The sequence below is a fragment of the Lampris incognitus genome, chromosome 6 (genome assembly GCF_029633865.1).
Source record: "Lampris incognitus isolate fLamInc1 chromosome 6, fLamInc1.hap2, whole genome shotgun sequence".
Lineage (NCBI taxonomy): Eukaryota > Metazoa > Chordata > Actinopteri > Lampriformes > Lampridae > Lampris > Lampris incognitus.
Window position 1 is genome coordinate 50900109 of NC_079216.1, and position 20211 is coordinate 50920319.

At 40.4% G+C, this 20211-nt stretch overlaps 1 protein-coding gene across 1 annotated transcript in view; it reads left to right on the forward strand.

Moving 5' to 3' along the window:
* Positions 1 to 20211, forward strand: part of ntrk3a (neurotrophic tyrosine kinase, receptor, type 3a) — a 374839-nt gene that overhangs the window by 222350 nt on the left and 132278 nt on the right. Inside the window, exons 8-12 of the mRNA XM_056282433.1 lie at positions 2252 to 2364; positions 2692 to 2872; positions 3935 to 3958; positions 4512 to 4567; positions 8177 to 8279. Of these exons, the coding sequence (XP_056138408.1) occupies positions 2252 to 2364; positions 2692 to 2872; positions 3935 to 3958; positions 4512 to 4567; positions 8177 to 8279 (477 nt within the window). The remainder of the gene's footprint in view (positions 1 to 2251; positions 2365 to 2691; positions 2873 to 3934; positions 3959 to 4511; positions 4568 to 8176; positions 8280 to 20211) is intronic.

Here is a 20211-nt window from a genome sequence, read left to right on the forward strand (position 1 = left end):
ACAAACTCAAACAAGAAGCTCATGATAGATGATGTAGAAATCGAAAAATGTCAGAAATCAAATTTATTGGAGTAATAATAGACAACAAATTATGTTGGAAACCACATATAAAGTATATTAAAGCAAAAATATCGAAGTCAATTGCAATACTATATAAAGTCAAAGCTCTCCTGCATCAACCAGCACTATACACCTTGTACTGCTCCTTCATACTTCCATACATCACCTACTCTGTGGAAGTGTGGGGGAACACATACAAAACAAAAACAGATCCAGTTTTCATCCTTCAAAAAAGAGCCACAATAATTGTAAACAAAACCACTTACAGAGAGCCTACAAACCCACTCTTTGTCAAACTGAAAGCACTAAAATGTAAGGATTTGGCTGACTTCAAGACAATTCAAATCATGTACAGAGTAAAAAATCAGAAGTTACCAAACAGCATTTAAAGTTGTTCCAAAGGAGGGAAAGTAAACACGAGCTCAGAGGAATATGTATATTCAAAAAACAACTAGTGAGGACAAATGCAAAACTTCATTGTATATCCATCAAAGGAGTCACTATATGGAACAACTGTAAAAAATAAATGAAGATGTGTACATCAATAAGTAAGTTTAAACAACTCTTTAAAAATAACATATTGAATAGATATAGGATGGAGGAACAAAGAGGTGGACTCGAATAACATGACATGATACATGACGTGTAATGTGCCTTGTTTGACTTGTACTGTTATGTTTATTTTGATCTCTATGCATTGGCGTTTCTTTTCTCTTTTTTTCCACTTTTGTTTTGTCTTGAAAGTCTTGTTTTGGTTTGATTTGATTGATAAAGTATAAGAAAGGGGTAGGACCAGAAAAGTTCTTTACTTCATCCTACGCCCTTTTCGAACATGGTCCAGTTATTACTTGTGTTGTTGCAGAGAGTTTGCAAAATATGTTCATTATTATTTCCATTTGTTCTTGTATTCCTGCCAGTGTATTTTATTTTGTTATTTTATCATGTTCGAAATAAAATCAATCTGAAATCTAAATCTCTGCCCTGAATACGTGTTGCTTTTCCATCCATGCACACATTTGCATTGGTTTGTTGTGTCCAAAGTGGATGCAGCATATGTGGAATAATAGTCATCATGGAAGCCTCGATAAAAGAAAATGCATTTTGCAGGCATCAAATCCTGAACAGCTCCAGGATCTCTGCCCTTCAGGTGACATACTGTAACTCTCACTCCTGCTTATATGTGTGGGCAACTGTGCGTCAGTCCAGCAGGATAGGTGAAAAAGCGAATCATGTTTACCTCGCACAAAGTAGAAAGTAGAAAAAAACCCCAAAACAAAACAAAGCAACAAAAAAAAAAAGTATCAGTGCCGAGCTGAATTTCACAGAGCAGACTACGGTAACATGATCGTGGTTTGTTGCGGCAAGCAGCAATTGTGTTTACATTCAGATGGAGTTTTGTCAGGCAACACAGCACACACTCGATCAATGGAGAGATATTATGATAACAACAGCATGTTTAGGGGAAAATTGTTCTCCATCACACCCTGGTCACAACTTGTTCCAACTCCTCCCCTCTGGTAGGTGCTACAGAGCACTGCACACCAACACAACCCGATATAATAATGGGTTCTTTCCATGGGCTGTCATTCAAATAAACGCTTAACACTGGCAAATAAATCCAACCATTTTGTATATACTATACTGTACATTGTACGTATTCTGGTACGCTCTGTCATGTCCATCTACCTCGGGCATGTATGTAAGTAACCTGCTAACATCTATTTCAGCATCTCTGATATGTTCTCTGCACCACTGCACTTTATCACCTCTTGTTTCAACTGAATATAGTGAATTCTTGTTTATATAATATCTGAAGATTGTTGTGTTGCAGTGTTGTTGTTCTATGTTCAGTACACTGAGAGAGCCATGAAACTGGGGTCAAATTCCATGTATGTGCAAACCTACATGGCCAATAAACATGATTCTGATCATTCTATTGTTCTCTCTCATTCCTCTCATCCTCTCTTTATTTCCTCTCTTACTCTGACGTAGAAAAAAATGACATCATATAAGCAAGGACGATTGTCATGTAATTGCATTTGATGCTTTTAATATATTAAGACCTCTGAGGTTCGCTCGCTTCCTTTTACTCTGTCGCTCTGTAAAATGAAATAGCAAGTGAAATAAGTCATGTCACTATATTTTCTTCTGTCTTTCTTTCTTTCCCTTTTCCACCTTATATCTTTTTTAGTCCCCCCTCAAATCGTGAGACTGAAGGAGCCTGAACGTCGACACGACACTTGTATAGAGTTCACAGTGCGCGGTTCTCCCCATCCTACCTTGCGATGGTTCCACAAAGATAAGGTAAGCAATGTCTATCTTAAGAATAGACTAATCAGTTGAAGGATGACTGATTTTGCTCTTCTGGATTTTTTTTTTTAAACTTCGGGCTGTTTTTGGTGAAGTATATTGGGGATCTGTTAAATTTAGGTTATGGGTTTCTAAATAGGAGGAAAGTTAGGGCTCGGTTGATTCCTAGTACGTTGTGTCGTCAAAATGCTGACAGTACACTACTGTAATACAATAGATACAACAACATTTTTCTTTTCTGTTTTTTTAAGAAGGAATTTCATAGGCATCGTTTTGTTGAATTTATTTTCAATTGACAATTGATTTAATGTAATTATTCAGGAAATCCCACACAGTGAGTATGTGCGTACAGAGATGGACATTTACCAGGACTACTTAGAGGGCTGTCTCACCTTTAAAAACCCAACCCATCACAACAACGGCAACTACACATTGGAGGCCAGCAACTTCCTGGGTGTGGCCACCAGGACCATACATGGGCACTTCCTCGACAAGCCTTTTGGTGAGGTTATGTTAAGAGTCTGGGGCAGGGGAAATGACAGGAAGTTATAAAGAAAGGTTATGCCAATAGGAACTTATTGTTCAGTATAGAAAGGCATGATTAACTTGCTTTGTTTGTTGATACAATATAGGGTTTTATCTTTAGTAGTATTAGTCATCTGCACCAACAAAGAGTTATAACTCTTTGGCCAAAAGAATCACTATCAAATCCATTTTTCAATTATGGGAGTGAAAAACCTTCAGTGTTATACTATATCAATATAAAACATATTGTTTTTAAAGCTGACTTTTACATGGCTGTCAGGGAACAATGCCACATGCCAAAATCAAGCTTATATTTGTAGTGCAAGTGGGAGCAAAATGTTGTTAACAAAGGTGTGTTTAAGTTGCCATTAGAAAGGATGATCTTGTTCATTTCAATTTCTTTTTGTGCTATTTACACATCGCATGCAGTAGATTACATGAACATGGCTCTAATGCGTGTCTGTTGAAAGGTTTCTCTCTCACTCTATAATGTAGTACACCACTGTAGTACAACTTTATAGAGTGTGAGTGAGAGAGAGAGTAGAGACAGTAATACAGTATATCCTTTATCACCTTTTTATCTGTTTTCCATCATATTAAGACCAATTAACTTAAGGTTTGGAGTAACTTGACTATATGCAATGATGTAGTTGGGGGTAAATGCACCTAAATGCAGTTTACCCACCATTATTAGGGTTTACAAAAATATCCATTACTTAAATCCATTATTTACATTAATAGCATCAAAGTGAGAATAGTGTATTTCAAAGGGAAAATAGCAAAATGTATGCTTCCCTGGATAAGCAGGTAAGACAATGGATGGATGGATGAAAATATTTATGATAGTTTATCCACCTTTTCTATGTACCAACTATAGGGATAAAACATGACTGTTATTGTCTCAATCCGTCTCTTAATTTTTGTCATATGCTTTGTTTTTATGCACTTTGTATGTGCTCGTTCCACCTTGTCTTAGTCTTAAACTGTCTTTGACTCCTTCCCTGTCTCCCTCTTTCTCTCTACTCTTTTACTTTTCCAGATATTGATTATGATTATGATTATGGTAAGTAACTTTTCTTTTGTAAGACTCTCACTGAAGAATTATGCTTTTTGTTTTCAGGGTTGTCAACATGAGTAAGTGCTCCACCACATATGAAAAGTCACTTGATGTTAACCCTAGCTAGCTTTTACATGATTAGCCTCTATGCACATTAATATTGTCAGAACAGAGCATGACTCCTACTAAAATGTAATGGCCTAAATAAAGCATAATCTGTACTTAGAGAGTCATGCTTGAATAGCTTTTATTGGAGTCACATTTATTAAATATTAGTCTCTTACTCAGGAGGCCATATTCTTTTATACATATTAGTATTCATGTCAGGTGATGCTCTGCACTGGTTTCATGCTGTGCAGTGATTATTTGCATCTTGATTTTTGTCATTAAAACAATCCCATTTCCGTGCAACCATCTGGTATGGGAATACATCGTTAAACTCAAACAGAACCTTTCCAAAATTACCATCTCGGAAACCTGACCGTCCATCATCAAAACACTTGGCAGAAGCCTACTTTGATTCTGAAAACTCACCTGTATCATCTTGTGTCTGTTTAAGGGACCCCAACTCCAACCATTTCAGTGACTCACAGGCCTGAAGAAGATACTTTTGGGGTGAGTAGTGAACATTTTAAAAATGGTTCTGAAATGTGTGACATGCAGTTGAGAATGTTGCCAGGATGATTTACATTGGTCTGCCTACCCTGGAGGAGAATAAACTTCAAATGATACTGATTGAGCCTTATGATAGTTCAAAACTTTAGGAAGATGCTATTTTAGCAGACTGAGACCTACAACTAAATGAACCAAGGACATCTAGTATGAGAAACATATCCAGCCATCCTCTTGCCTGTGTTGTTATTAAAGCTCCTGTAGGTGATTTTCTTTTGACACCATTTTGTCATATTTGGTGAAATTCCCATTTTATACTGACAGGTATCCATCAAGTAAATGTACTGTGAAAGATCCAGTCTCCCTGGCTGCTCCTGGGCTATAATCTGATTTACAAAAATCCATTAGGTCCAAATAAAACAATCAATCACCACAAAGGAGTGACCCGAACTCAATGCCAATCATGTTGTGTGCACATGCAGGACAGCCTGGCGCTTTGGGAACAGCGACCTTTGTAAATACTTCACCTCTAAGTGAAACAGTGCTTCACAGCTGCAATGCTGGTGTAACCAAGAGATTAGCAAAACATTTTTTACATGCATGGATTATCAACGACAATACGAATTTTGCCAGTTATGATGGGCAAACTCACGCACATGCATGAACCTTGTTTGGAGGGAGGGGTTATGTGAAGGAAGCAAGAAGCAGACTGTATGTGTGTGTGGGGGGGGTATTTTTTTGGGGATGTGTCAAAACTGAAAATTTCTCACCTCTCCAAAGTTACGTGCAGCAGCTTTGAATGGTGGCGGGCAATATGGAAAACGATCTCATAGTAATCATAGGGAATTTTTTTTTACATCGATATACCACAATATATGCTAACATATGTAAAAATAGCATAATTAAGGATCCAACTGAGATTTATCACAATAAACTGTTTGGTTATGTAAAATGTAATATACATCAACATTAGTTTTCAAATAAATGTCCCTCAAAAATTTCAGTACTCAATTTTGGAAAAAAAGAGGTAATAGATTCTCGTTATCATTACTTATCACAATATAACAACATCTGAATTTCATCTTGATACACTGCCATTAAAGGATGATAAAAATATATAACATTGAATTATTGCCCAGCCCTATTATTGTACTAGATACTTACCATATCTAAGTGGTGCACTGTAGTCATTCAAATCTCTATGCTCCTTAATTAAAAAAAAATAATTGAGGCAAATACATTTGCTTTACCTGATACGGTAAAGTAAATGTAATATTGTAGGGATTAGATTGTAATTCTTTCCTAGTTTGTGGCAAACAGAGACATTTTGTCAACTATTTGGCAACGATTGGCCAATAATTTTTGTGGTCTCTAAAGTTAGAATCAGTGCAGCCTTTTATTCATCTTTCAACTGATTAATTATCTCTACTTCTGCCATATATGATGTTAGTCCGGTGTCAACTAATCTGTCATTAGCCACCATTGTGGCTTTAATTTTGCTGTAAGAATGTGGGGCCCAGGACCTTTTAGCCAAGGTTAAAAGAAGATCCACCTTACGTTGAATGTATTACATACAGTGAACAACCTATCAGGGCCCATGTGGGTATTCAATGAGATTTGTGTACGTGAACAGAGATATTTGTATTAGCTCATTAAATACTTTGGATACTGAATTCCCTCCCTCTATACTTTTTTAAACTAGAGAGACATTTCATTATATATATATATAATTTTATAATAGAGACTAGAGAGAGAACTTTGAACCAGCCGTTTAATTGCCTTTGATGCTACCACTACATGGACAAAAGTATTGGGACACCTGGCCATTACACCTACAGGAGCTTTTACGACATCCCATTCTAAATCCGTAGGCATTAATATGGAGTCGGTCCCCCCCTTTGCATCTATAACAGCTTCCACTCTTCTGGGAAGGCTTTCCACAAGATTTTGGAGTGTGTCTGCGGAAATTTTTGCTCATTCATCCAGAAGAGCATTTGAGAGGTCAGGCGCTGATGTTGGACGAGAAGACCTGGCTCGCAATCTCCATTCTAGTTCATCCCTAAGGTGTTCGATGGGGTTGAGGTCAGGGCTCTGTGCGGGCCAGTAGAGTTCTTCCGCACCAAACTCACCCAACCATATCTTAATGGACCTTGCTTTGTGCACTGGGGCACAGTCATGCTGTAACAGAAAAGGGCCCTCCCCAAACTGTTCCCACAAAACTGGAAGCATAGACTTGTCCAAAATGTCTTTGCATGCTGAAGCATTAAGATTTCCCTTCACTGGAACTAAGGGGCCTAGCCCAACCCCTGAAAAACAACCCCATACCATTATCCCTCCTCCACCAAACTTTACAGTTGGCACAATGCGGTCAGACAGGTAACATTCTCCTGGCATCCACCAAACCCAGACTCGTCCATCAGACTGCCAGACAGAGAAGCATGATTCGTCACTCCACAGAACATGTTTCCACTGCTCCAGAGTCCAGTGGCAGCGTGCTTTACACCACTCCATCCGACGTCTGGCATTGTGCTTGGTGATGTAAGGCTTGCATGCAGCTGGAAACCCATTCCATGGAAACCCATTCCAGGCCATGGAAACCCATTCCATGAAGCTCCCGGTGCACTGTTTCTGTGCTGATGTTAATGCCAGAGGAACTCTGCAGTTATTGAGTCAACAGTTGTTGACTTCTACGCACTATGTGCCTCAGCACCCGTTGACCCCGCTGTGTGACTTTACGTGGTCTGCCACTTCGTGGCTGAGTTGCTGTTGTTCTTAAACGCTTCCACTTTTCAATAATACCACTTACAGTTGACCGTGGAATATCTAGCAGGGAAGAAATTTCACGAACTGACTTATTGCAAAGGTGGCATCCTATGGCAGTACCATGCTTGAATTCACTGAGCTCTTCAGAACGACCCATTCTTTCACAAATGTTTGTAAATGCAGACTGCATGGCTAGCTGCGGATTTTATACAACTGTGGCAATGGGTCTGAATGAACACCTGAATTCAATGATTAAGAGGTGTGTCCCAATACTCTTGTACATATAGTGTATATGTAAGTGCTTAGTTTGGTCACAGTGAAGTTAAGAAAGACACCAACAAAAAAAGAAAAGGAAATTTCAAATAGAGAAGAAATGGTTAGAGGGAGTAAAACTTGAACAAATGAAAAAATGCAAGAAAAAAGTGCCTTCTCTCCTCTTCCTCTGTAGTTGCTACAGTCTGCCCCTTTATCCCCTTAGCGGCTGGTGTGCTTGAGAGGTGGTTAGACTGAGTTCATCTTTCTTCTGTAATTGACTGGGAAAAGATAACTGTTGAGACTAACATTTTTACTATAGTAGACCAAGTGTGTGTGTGTGTGTGTGTGTGTGTGTGTGTGTGTGTGTGTGAGTGAGTGAACGAGATACAGAGAGAGAGAGCGCTATCGGATGTGTGTTAATTTTTTTATGTTCATATTTATGTGGAAGCTTGTGTATTTGTAAGGACACACAACCACAGTTTTGCGTTTGTGTTTGTGTGTGAGAGAGGGATGTGTTTGGGAACAGAAGCAGACATATTTTGGTCATTTGGCAGAGGCCGAAGCTTATCCTTCCTCCTTGCTTTTCCCCTCCAGGTGTCCATCGCAGTGGGACTAGCAGGGTTTGCCTGCGTGATGCTGGTGGTTCTCTTTGTGCTCATCAACAAATATGGACGACGCTCCAAGTTTGGCATGAAAGGTAGAAACCCATCTTTCTCTCTCTCTCTGTGTTTTTTTATCAGTTACTATCTCTATTTTTGGGGTTATTATGAGGTCTGTCATAATCTTGAATTTAGACAGATCATAAATAATTTCTTCCTATTCTGGACGTTGGCCTAGTTTGACTTGGCCATGCCTTGGATTTTCTATTTTGTGTGTTTTTGTAGTGTTTCATCTCTAATGTAGGCATTCAGCTGACCTGGGAAAAACAATATCTGTTCCCCCAAAATTATCTTTGGCATAATCATAAAACACCTGAGATATTTTTTTTAAAGTTAATGAGCAGGCAATTTGCATTTGGCCCCAATGATGACAGTTGTGACTATGGATGGTCTCTGTTTGTGTGTGTATTTGAGTTTGTTCATTTGTCTTTCCGTCAAACCCAGCACCTCTGATCGGATTTTGACAAAACCTGGGGGAATGATGCATATCTACACTGTGTTTTACCTTTTTACAATGTTTTACCGATTGCCACAAGGGGGGTGCTACATCAGTTGTTTGATCGTCCATGGTTCATGCACAATATCTGCGACATCGCTGAGTAGAATTGGATGAAACCCGAGGGCAGGATGCTTCCTGCTGCTGCATTCTGGTGCTTTAAACCATATACTGATTGGCGGATTGGCTGGGGGGGGGGGGGGGTCTTTCTTCATTTTTCTTGTCTTTTTTTTTGCACGCATATAGTCTGGAAATTATACTGGCTGGCTTAAGGGTGCTTGGTCTTGTTTGTTTCTCCTTTTGTCACACACAATATGTCAGACGATACTGATCGAATTTTGTCCGAACCTGAAAGATAGATACATCTCACTCCTGCATGGCTGCATCTTTGAAACCACACATGTTAACCAACTAAGATTTTGGGTCTGAACCATATTTTTAAAAAAATTATACTGATTGGTTCATAAGGGGGTGGCACGGTGGTGCAGTGGTTAGCGCAGTCACCTCACAGCAAGAAGGTCCTGGGTTCGAGCCCTGGGGTACTCCAACCTTGGGGGGTCATCCCAGGTCATCCTCTGTGTGGAGTTTGAATGTTCTCCCCATGTCTGTGTGGGTTTCTTCCGGGTGCTCCGGTTTCCTCCCACAGTCCAGGTCAGGTGAATCGGCCATACTAAATCATCCCTAGGGGTGTGTGTGGGTGGGGGCTGTGATGGCCTGGCGGCCTGTACAGGTTGTCTCCCTTCCTGCTGCCCAATGACTGCTTGGAGAAGCTCTAGCATCCCACAATCCTGAGAGCAGGATAAGCAGTTTGGATAATGGAGGGATGGAGGGATGGATGGTTCATAAGGGGGACTGCATTGCTTTTGTGGGACAGTATGTTAACACAGTACCTTTGCTCCTTTTTTTTTGTTAAGGAATAACCAAATTTAGATAAAAATGTTTTTTTTAATGTGAATATTTTTATACGTCCTGTAATTTAGCACTTCACTTTTCTCTAAGACCAATCTGTGTTCAAATGTATGAGAAGTTAGAAAGAAAGAACACCATGAGAGACTTGTCAAGTATTCGTCCTGTTACAAACTTAGAGCTGGTAATTCTCTGGTAATTTGGTCTGAGTCTACAAACATCTGGCCATATCAGCCCATCCAGGGGTTGTGCTATCAGGATCCGTCACTGTGACAGACAGAGTTGTAAAAATTACCCCACTGACTATTTTTACCTGACACATTTTTTTTCATGTTTATCAATGCCATATATTGTGATGCATTTGTGAATTTTGTGAATTATAAGGCTTAATGCCAACACCACAACAGGGTTTACAAGGAGTGTGATAATCAAAAATTTAGAAGTTATGCAAAGATTAGGGTGGCTTAGTGGCACAGTGGTTTGCGCGGTTGTCTGACAGCAAGAAGGTCCTGGGCTCGAGTCCCGGGGTAGTCCAACCTTGGGGGTCGTCCCGGATCGTCCTCTGTGTGGAGTTGGCATGTTCTCCCCGTGTCTGCGTGGGTTTCTTCCGGGTGCTCCGGTTTCCTCCCACAGTCCAAAGATATGTAGGTCAGGTGAATCGGCCATACTAAATTGTCCCTAGGTGTGACTGTGTTGGCCGTGTGATGGCCTGGCGGCCTGTCCAGGGTGTCTACCTGCCTGCCGCCCAGTAACTGCTGGGATAGGCTCCAGCATCTCCACAACCCTGAGTAGGGATGAGCAGTTTGGATAATGGATGGATGGATAGATGGATGGAAAGATTAAAAAAAAAAAGAACATGTATTCCTACTGGAACCTCATGTGTGCATGTTGGCAAAATTGAAAGTGCCCTTTAAATAATGGTGTCCTACTTTACACAGACAGCAAAACAACTGTCTACCAAGTAGGCTATATTTTGATAATATTATAACGAAATGGCAATACTTGCTTCTCATTTGCATTAATTTCCCTGTGTGATATTCACTCCTTTCTGCTTCAGTGTATATAAGCACGAAGGCTGGATTACCAACCAGGCAAAACAGGCAACGGCCCCAGGGCCTCGGATCTCCCTGGGCCCTGAAGGGCCCCTAGTTTTGCCATATATCATTTGGTTTGTAATAATTTGATGGAAAACACATTTTTGGGAAATATAAATTATTTAAGCACAATGTCAACTGAACTGACATGGGCCTTAAGAGGGTTCCTGTGTCAACAATTAGTTTGAGAGCCCTTATTCTAATTAGTATTTCACTTATATGCTGCACATTCTTCAACAAGTTTGCGATGATGAACCTGTGGAGGTAGTATTCCAGCATAGGGTCTGAAGAGGATGGGGGTACATGCACTATGTACAGAGAATGGAGAATTTGGGTTACTAGGGGCCCATGATACATTTTTGACCCCGGGTCTCCTAGCAGATTAATCTGGCCATGATTGACTCTGTTATTGACTCTGTATTGTCAGTTTTCTCAAAAATTAAGCAAAGTCGATTCTAGGGCTGAAGAACATATTGTTAGAAAATCGATATCATTCTCATCGCATATGTTGCAATGTAAGGCACAGTGTTCATAGCTGATGTGAGACTTTCAGACTGAAACTCTTACTGCTTGATAGAAAAAAATCATATAAAAAGGTTTGCTTTTTTATGACCGCTCTAGAGGAAAAACTATTCCAGCAAATCTTACAAATGACGTAATTTAGTCTGATTTAATGACTTCTTGGACAACTGCTTGATTTCCCTCTTTAAAATAATCCAGATCATTAAGAGAGTGTTAAATTATTTGCAAGGGGAGCTTTGAAAGCTAAAAGCTGACCATATCCGGTGAAACTCCCTTTTATTCTGTAATATTGCCAATGCATATTGCAAAAAAAAAAAAAAAAAAAAACGTTGCGATGTTGACCCCCCCCTCGATGTTGCTCAGCCCAAGTCGATTCTTGTTGTTGTTTTTTTGTTTTTTTTTCTCTACAATTTCATCCGGCCAATTACCCCACTCCTCTTAGCCGTCCCAGTTGCTGCCCCACCCCCTCTGCCGATCCAGGGAGGGCTGCAGACTACCACATGCCTCCTTTAATACATGTGGAGTCGCCAGGCGCTTCTTTTCACCTGACAGTGAGGAGTTTCACCGAACAGGCGCCCCAACCAACCAGAAGAGGCGCTAGTGCAGTGACCAGGACACATACCCACATCGGGCTTCCCACCCGCAGACACGGCCAATTGTGTCTGTAGGGATGCCAGAGATAACACGGGGATTCGAACCGGCGATCTCCGTGTTTGTAGGCAACGGAATAGATCGCCACACCACCCGGACGTCCCCTGATTCCTATTGTTGATTGTGTAAAAATGACAAATAGCATTTGGGATTATCCATCACACTTAAACTTAAGTGAATGATAGATCGTTTTCATTTAAAGTTGGATTAAGGGACATGTTTGATAATAATAGTGAATCCAATGACTCCCTGTAGTGTGAAAGGGTCGCTTGTACTGCTGATCACCTTGAGAATCACTCCCATGCAGTCGACAGTTTTCTTTAACCAGAGATGGTCTTGCCTTCACTTTTAGCTTATTGTTGACATTATTTGGCCTGAAGATGGCACCTCTGCCCGTCTATAAAACTGGCGATAAAGCACTTGCACAACTTGGAAATGTAGAGGGCAGTCTTACAAAACACAAAAAACGTTAGTTTTCTTTTACATAATTGGACAATGAAAGCTACAGTAGTCTATGATGGATGGATGGATTGCATTTATATAAATCATGCGGCAAATTATTTCTAGCACAATTCTAAGATTTCCAATGTAGCCAATCGAAATGTTTTTCAGTGCAAATGCAAGCAGCCTATTACCATTTCAGATTCTGCCAGTGATATTTTGTGATTAAAACAAACAGAAAAACATACAAAATAAATAAACAGTTTTTCTCATGACAACAGATTGCCATCAGCAATTATGTAAAAGATGCAACAAGGTGCCTTCAATCCTGTTTTATTTGGGTAATTTCAGCAGTTGATAAGTGAGGCGTACCAGTTGAGACCGTATCCATTAAGGTTGGGTTCCCTCCAATAACCTTTTATCATCCTAGTTTGATGAAGAATATCCTTCAATTAAGTAAGATAATAAAATCCTTCTTTTCTGTTGCCTGATAGCATTGTTTTATATCACACCAAAATAGTAATGTAATTAAATATCAACAACATCGACACATTTTATTAACATTTTTGGGGGATTTTTTTCCCCCGTTTTTCTTTGAATTATACTTGGCCAATTACCCCACTCTTATGAGCCATCCCGATCGCTGTTCCACCCCCTCTGCTGATGCGGGGAGGGCTGCAGACTACCACATGCCTCCTCCCATACATGTGGAGTCACCAGCTGCATCTTTTCACCTGACAGTGAGGAGTTTCACCAGGGGGACGAAGCACATAGGAGGATCACGCTATTCCCCCCAGTCCCCAACATGCATTCCGACCAACCAGAGGAGGTGCTAGTGCAGCAACCAGGACACATACCCACATATGGCTTCCCACCCACAGTCACGGCCAATCGTGTCTGTAGGGATGCCCGACCAAGCCGGAAGTAACACAGGGATTCAAACCGGCAATCCCAGTGTTGGTAGGCAACGGAATAGACCGCCACGCCACCCGGATGCCCCCAGTATCGACACATTTTTATACTTGAAAGTCCTGTGATTTATTGTTTCAGACATACAAAATATGAGACTAATTAGATTCCATATGCTCCACAATCCAAGCATGCAAAAGTAAACACATATGTGAGGCTAAGAACACCATACACACACACACACACACACACACACACACACACACACACACACACACAAAAACCAAATGTATGTATGTGCAGACAGGCATGCACACATAAATAAATTCAAAGAATTTGTTACACTAGCATTCACACATGCATACATGTGGTATACTTAAACCTATAGTAAATGCAGACAGTAGAATGGCTGCATATCTACATATGCACACACAGGCGGACACACACACACACACACACACACACACACACACACATACACACAGCCTATGATGTGCTCATATTTGGTAGACCTGTTCAAGACTGCAGTGTGTGTGTGTGTGTGTGTGTGTGTGTATTGGTAGGTGTGTGCTTATGTCTGTGTTTGCATTTGTATGTGAAACGGGTTTTGGCATTCTGCCAGATTCATTGATTTTCTCCATTTCATTTCAATTCATTCCCATGGGGCCTTTCTCTTTCTCTCTCTTTCTTCGTCTCACAGTCTCTTCGTTTCATTCTCTCTCCCACCCTTTTTTTTAATCACCCAGAAAGATCCTTCTCCGTCGTTCCCTTCGCCTTGCTCTTGCTCTCTTTCCTCATCCATTGTTTCTTCTTTCTCTCTATTTGTCCACATATCGCTTTCCCGTTCTCTCGTCCCCTACCCATGCTAATTAAGAGCAGATTAACTGACTATCAGCTGTGGCAGAGTTTTAAAAAAGATCAAAATGAGGGGGGGGGGATGGAGGTGGGGGGGTTAAGAGGGAGATGGATTACAGCAGGCAGACTGTTGCTGCAGCAGTTTTGGAGCATATCAACTGGAAATCTTCCTCTCTGCTGCCTTCTTTACTTTCTGGCATGCATGTAATTGTTTATTCTGACTTTTTCTATGTGTTATTCTTGCCTGTTTTTCACTTTAGGTTTTGGTTGGTCTGATGTGTTTTTTTTTTTTGGTCTTTTCTTTTTTCCTGAGTTGCTTTTCATTCCATACACTAAAAAAAAGAAATAAACCATGGACCCGTTTCTGTGTTTTTCATAGTGTATGGTTGTGCAACAAAACATTAATGCACCAAAAACTAAAGCACAAATGCACTTACTATTTCACTTTTATAATGTCTTAAGTGCTGACAGTGGTCCCCCTCTCTCTCTGTCTCTCTCTCCGTCTCTCTCTGTCTCATTCTCTCTCTCGCTTGCTCGCTCTCTCGCTCTCTGTCTGTCTCACTCGCTTGCTCTCTCTTTCTGTCACTTTCTCTCTTGCTCTCTCACTCTGTCTCTCTCTCTCTCTCTCTCTCTCTCTCTCTCTCTCTCTCTCTCTCTCTCTCTCTCTCTCTCTCTCTCTCTCTCTCTCTCTCTCTTTGCCCTCTATTCATTCCCCTTATTATGCTGTGTCTTTCTTTTTTCTTGGCATTTTTTCTCCTTTTCCTCTCCCTTTAAGCAGTGATTTAGCATAGTTTCATTTTTCGCTGCTCTCTCTGTGTTTACAAGCCATGTGCCGCAGTCACAGCAGTTCGCTCCCTTCACTTGCTTTCTGTCGTCTGTCTCTGTCAATCTACGTATTCAGCATCGTTCTTCAGTGGAGGGCTTATGAGGGGCATGCTGCCTGTTGTTTACCCTTGTGGTCCACCATATGGGTTGTCCTTAGATGGCCTCAGGAGCTGATGCCTAGTAGCAGTGCCTTTTTGCTATGAGGGTAGCAACATGGAAAAGGATGAACGATATGAGAGAAAGGTGAACGAAGTATATAAGATAAAGAAACCATCATTAAAGAAAGGAAGAAATGGGAGACAGCAAGGCTAGAGAGGGGTGGGGAAAATAGCATAAGGAAGTCTAATAAAGAAATGATGGCAAGAGAGGGGACATTTATATGAGAGTGAAATAAAAAAAACCCAGATAATATCCACCTAATAGATATTGGTTTTGTAAATGTTTAGCCTTTCGAGTTGCAACATCTTTTATATTGTCTTATATACATATATATATAATGTAAAAATATAATATAGTGTCTTATATATCTTTTATATAATATCTATATTCAAGGCTCAGCGTTTTCGGTTTTTCTTTTTCAAAGCCATCCAGCATGCCGAATTTCGCCACAAGAGGACACTGTTACATAACCTCACACAAACACGAACAACTTTTGGATCCGTGGAAAACATAAAATCTGGGTGAAAATCGGTTTAAACCGATCTGCTTCTTTTAAAAAAAATCTGGGTGTTTTTTGGTGAAAATTGGTAAAAACCGAAAATGCTGAGCCTTGTCTATATTAACTTTTATATTGACACTGCTGTCAAAAGACTGTTTAGGCAAGTCTCATCTCTAAGTATAATAATCATCCATGTAGATATATAGGTTTCACTGCTCTATTAGACTTTATTTAACCAAATAGGATGCACTGAATACTATTGCGCTAAAGGAGAACAAAGGCTGGACACACATATTTTGCATACTGTTTCTAGGGTGCTTAATGGTAATTAAGGTATAAAAAATTTAATGTCTGTGAAGTAATTTGTTTTTTGATGGACCAGCTGGCAGAGCAGCCCTGCAAACATGAGTGTCCCTGACTGACTGACTGACTGACTGACTGACTGACTGACTGACTGACTGACTGACTGACTGATCATGTTTAACTTGATTGGGCCACTGGATCAGGTGACCAACTACGTCACTGAAGTTACACGATTGGTCGACCGAGTGCCAAGAGGCACGAGGGAGAGTGCACAGTTAGCACCCCAAATAACAATCACTCTTATAAAACATGCACTGGTGAATTCACACAAGGATTGTGTGGCTTTTGTGGCTGCTAACCCTGCACAAATAACACAATAAGAAACTGTGTAATTCTCAAAGCACCTGCAAAAGGTGAAATGCACCACTAACTGCGCTGCCAAGCAAATAGTGTCTTGGTGCTCCAGTGCTATTTGCACATATTTACATTAGGTGATATACATTTAGCACAAAATTGCCCCCTTTCTATGCAAATTAGCCTCATTGCAAAAAAAGTCTAATTCACAAATAGCTTCATAGCTGGTATTAACCAGCTATGAAGTGCCATCACAATATGTAAAATAAATACGCCAGCTTTGATTTGGAGTAGAATAAAATTAGGCAGCTGACCTTATTAGGCTACTTGAGTCCATCCGTCAGTCCTTCTTTGTGAAGTGGACAATGGCAGCATCATGCAGTTTGTCCTTGGATTTAAGTTCCATCAGAAGGCCTTTTTCTATGGACATCAGTGCCAAAGCTCCCAGTCGATCCTGTCCCGTTGTGTTTCTGGTGTGCGCCTTGATGTGCTTCAGGACCGAGAAAGACCGCTCAACTGAAGAGGTGGATACGGGGATGGTCAACAGCAGACAGGTGTGGTGATAAAGCATAGGCAAAGCAAGAGTGGGAGCCTTCCATTTCCAATCACTTGTTGCTTTTCCCCGAAAGCACGTCTTGAGAAGGGTAACGCTAACAAGCTAGCTACAACGTCGCTCCCGTCTCCTCCGGGAGCCATTCTTCGTAAATTTCGTCGCACTCATCTGATACACAGACTAACGTTAGTGATGTGCGGTTTGATTGGTTTAAGTAAACCAGTAGATGTGGATCACCAAGTCGGTCAGTCACAAGTAATGATTCCTCAGCAACCACACTTCTTTTTTTTTTATATGAGTGAACCCATGTCTAGATAGGTCTGGACTTCTAGAAGTCCTAGGGCGATATTTTTTTTGTCCCACCCACTACAACAGCAAAATATGATTGGCTGATTCACCTGTCACTTTCTAAAATAAACACACAAGCACAGGACTTCTAGCAGTCCTAACCAATGAGGGAGCCAGTCAGCTAACCCTTTCTCTGCCAAGAGACAACAAAAACAAAATCTGATTGGATAACTTGATGTTCATGATTTCAGGTCAGTAATCCTTTCATTACTGAAGCAAATTTGATAGAAACTAGGGCTAAAATTAGAATTAGAAGAGAGAATTATTATTAAATGGAAGATTTTAAATATAGCATTTAAAATGCTGATATGTTGGGCCTTCTCTGAAGTCCTAGAAGTCCCGAAGGTGTCCCCTCTGGTTTTGACCTAGTCTTGTTTAATTTGGCGCCCCTTTGTCATTTTGTCTTTGTTTTAAGAATGAACTTGAAATCTCTTGCTGAGAGCCTTTCAAAGCAGATACCATATTTATGAAGACAAGTGCTGTGTTGTTATGTTCTGTTGCTCTGGTCCCTGTCTGACAAGTCTCACGTTGCAAAACACCAACACACACACCAACACACACACACACACTGAGACGTCAGGAACAGCAGGATACGGGCCATTATGTGTGTGTGTGTATGTGTGTGTGTGTTTTCTGTTTCTGTGAATAAAGAGACATACTCAAACAATTCGCAGTTATACAATGCACAGCATTAGAGCAGTTGGTGGTGGGACTTAATGGACGTTTTTGACCAGGCAATTTTCTTTTTCTCTCAATGTGTGCCAAGGCAAGGAAAAAAAAACACAAATTCCTGCAGTGAACATCAGACTGTTAGATGTAGCAGTGAAACGAGGCAAAAGTATAAGTTTCCTTCCAAAATTACATGAGCCTAAACATAAGCTCTAAATGATCTGTGATCTGCGTTCATGTAATCTGAATAATTAATTGGTTCTGATTCAAGCTAATGCCTCTCATTAAAACCTCCGTACATAGTATCTCCCATGTTGTGTGTGGGTACCAGAAATTGTTATCAAAATACTTGTCTTTTTTTTTTAAATTGATCTTTACACTGCTCCCTTGTAATATTTTTGTTGGTTTCAATTTTTTTCTTTTTTTGTTATCCTACAATATGTACAAACCCCAATTCCAATGAAGTTGGGACGTTGTGTAAAACGTGAATAAAAACAGAATACAAAGATATGCAAATCCTTTTCGACCTATATTCAGTTGAATACACTACAAAGACAAGCTATTTAATTTTCAAACTGATTAACTTTATTGTTTTTGCAAATATTCACTCATTTTGAATTTGATGCCTGCAACACGTTCAAAAGAAGCTGGGACAGGGGCAACAAAAGACTGGGAAAGTTGAGGAATGCTCAAAAACCACCTGTCTGGAACATTAACAGGTTAATTGGAAACAGATGAGTGTCATGATTGGGTATAAAAGGAGCATCCCCGAAAGGCTCAGTCATTTACAAGCAAGGATGGGGTGAGGTTCACCACTTTGTGAACTACTGCGTGAGCAAATAGTCCAACAGTTTAAGAACAGCAATTCTCAACGTACAGTTGCAAGGAATTTAGGGATTTCATCATCTACAGTCCATGATATCATCAAAAGATTCAGAGAATCAGGAGAAATCTCTGCACGTAAGCAGCAAGGCCGAAAACCAACATTGAATGCCCGTGACCTTCGACCCCTAAGGCAGCACTACATTAAAAACCGACATCATTCTGTAAAGGATATTACCACGTGGGCTCAGGAACACTTGGGAAAACCATCGTCGGTTAACACAGTTCGTCACTTCGTCTACAAGTGCAAGTTAAAACTCTACCATGCAAAGTGAAAGCCATATATCAACAACACCCAGAAACGCCTCCGGCTTCTCGGGGCCCGAGCTCATCTGAGATGGACTGACGCAAAGTGGAAAAGTGTGCTTGTGGTCTGACGAGTCCACATTTCAAATTGTTTTTGGAAATCATGGACGTCGTGTCCTCTGGGCTAAAGAGGAAAAGGACCATCCAGATTGTTATCTGGGCAAAGTCCAAAAGCCAGCATCTGTGATGGTATGGGGGTGTGTTAGTGCCCATGGCATCATGGGTAACTTGCACATCTGTGAAGGCACCATTAATAATGAAGGTACATACAGGTTTAGGAGCAACATATGCTGCCATCCAAGCAACATCTTTTTCAGGGACGTCCCTGCTTATTTCAGCAAGACAATGCCAAGCCACATTCTGCACGTGTTACAACAGCGTGGCTTCGTAGTAAAAGAGTGCGGGTACTAGACTGGCCTGCCTGCAGCCCAGACCTGTCTCCCATTGAAAATGTGTGGCGCATTATGAAGCGCAAAATACGACAATGGAGACCTCGGACTGTTGAGCCACTGAAGCCGTACATCAAGCAAGAATGGGAAAGAATTCCCCCTACAAAGCTTCAACAATTAGTGTCCTCAGTTCCCAAACACTTATTGAGTGTTGTTAAAAGGAAAGGTGATGTAACACAGTGGTGAACATACCCCTGTCCCCGCTTTTTTGGAACGTGTTGCAGGCATCAAATTCAAAATGAGTGAATATTTGCAAAAAAAAACAAAGTTTATCAGTTTGAACATTAAATATCTTGTCTTTGTAGTGTATTCAATTGAATATAGGTCGAAAAGTATTTGCAAATCATTGTATTCTGTTTTTATTTACGTTTTACACAACGTCCCAACTTCATTGGAATTGGGGTTTGTATGTTAGCATGCTCGTTTCTTCGTAAACTCAGTGGCTGTCTTTTGTTCAGTGCATAATGTCTGTTGTCTCTCCTGCAATTACCAATTCAGAGTTTCATGAACAGAAAGGGTGTGAGATCCCATTGAAATATTTCAGAACAAGAAATGGCTGATTTGTTCCATATTAAAGAATTTCTTCACAAACACAAAACTCCACAGTAAAGAGGTTGTGGAGGCCCTTTTGTGAGTACTGAATTTCACACACACACACACACACACACACATATATATGTATATATGTATATGTGTGTGTGTGTGTGTCTATATATCTATATATATCTATATCTATATATCTATATGTA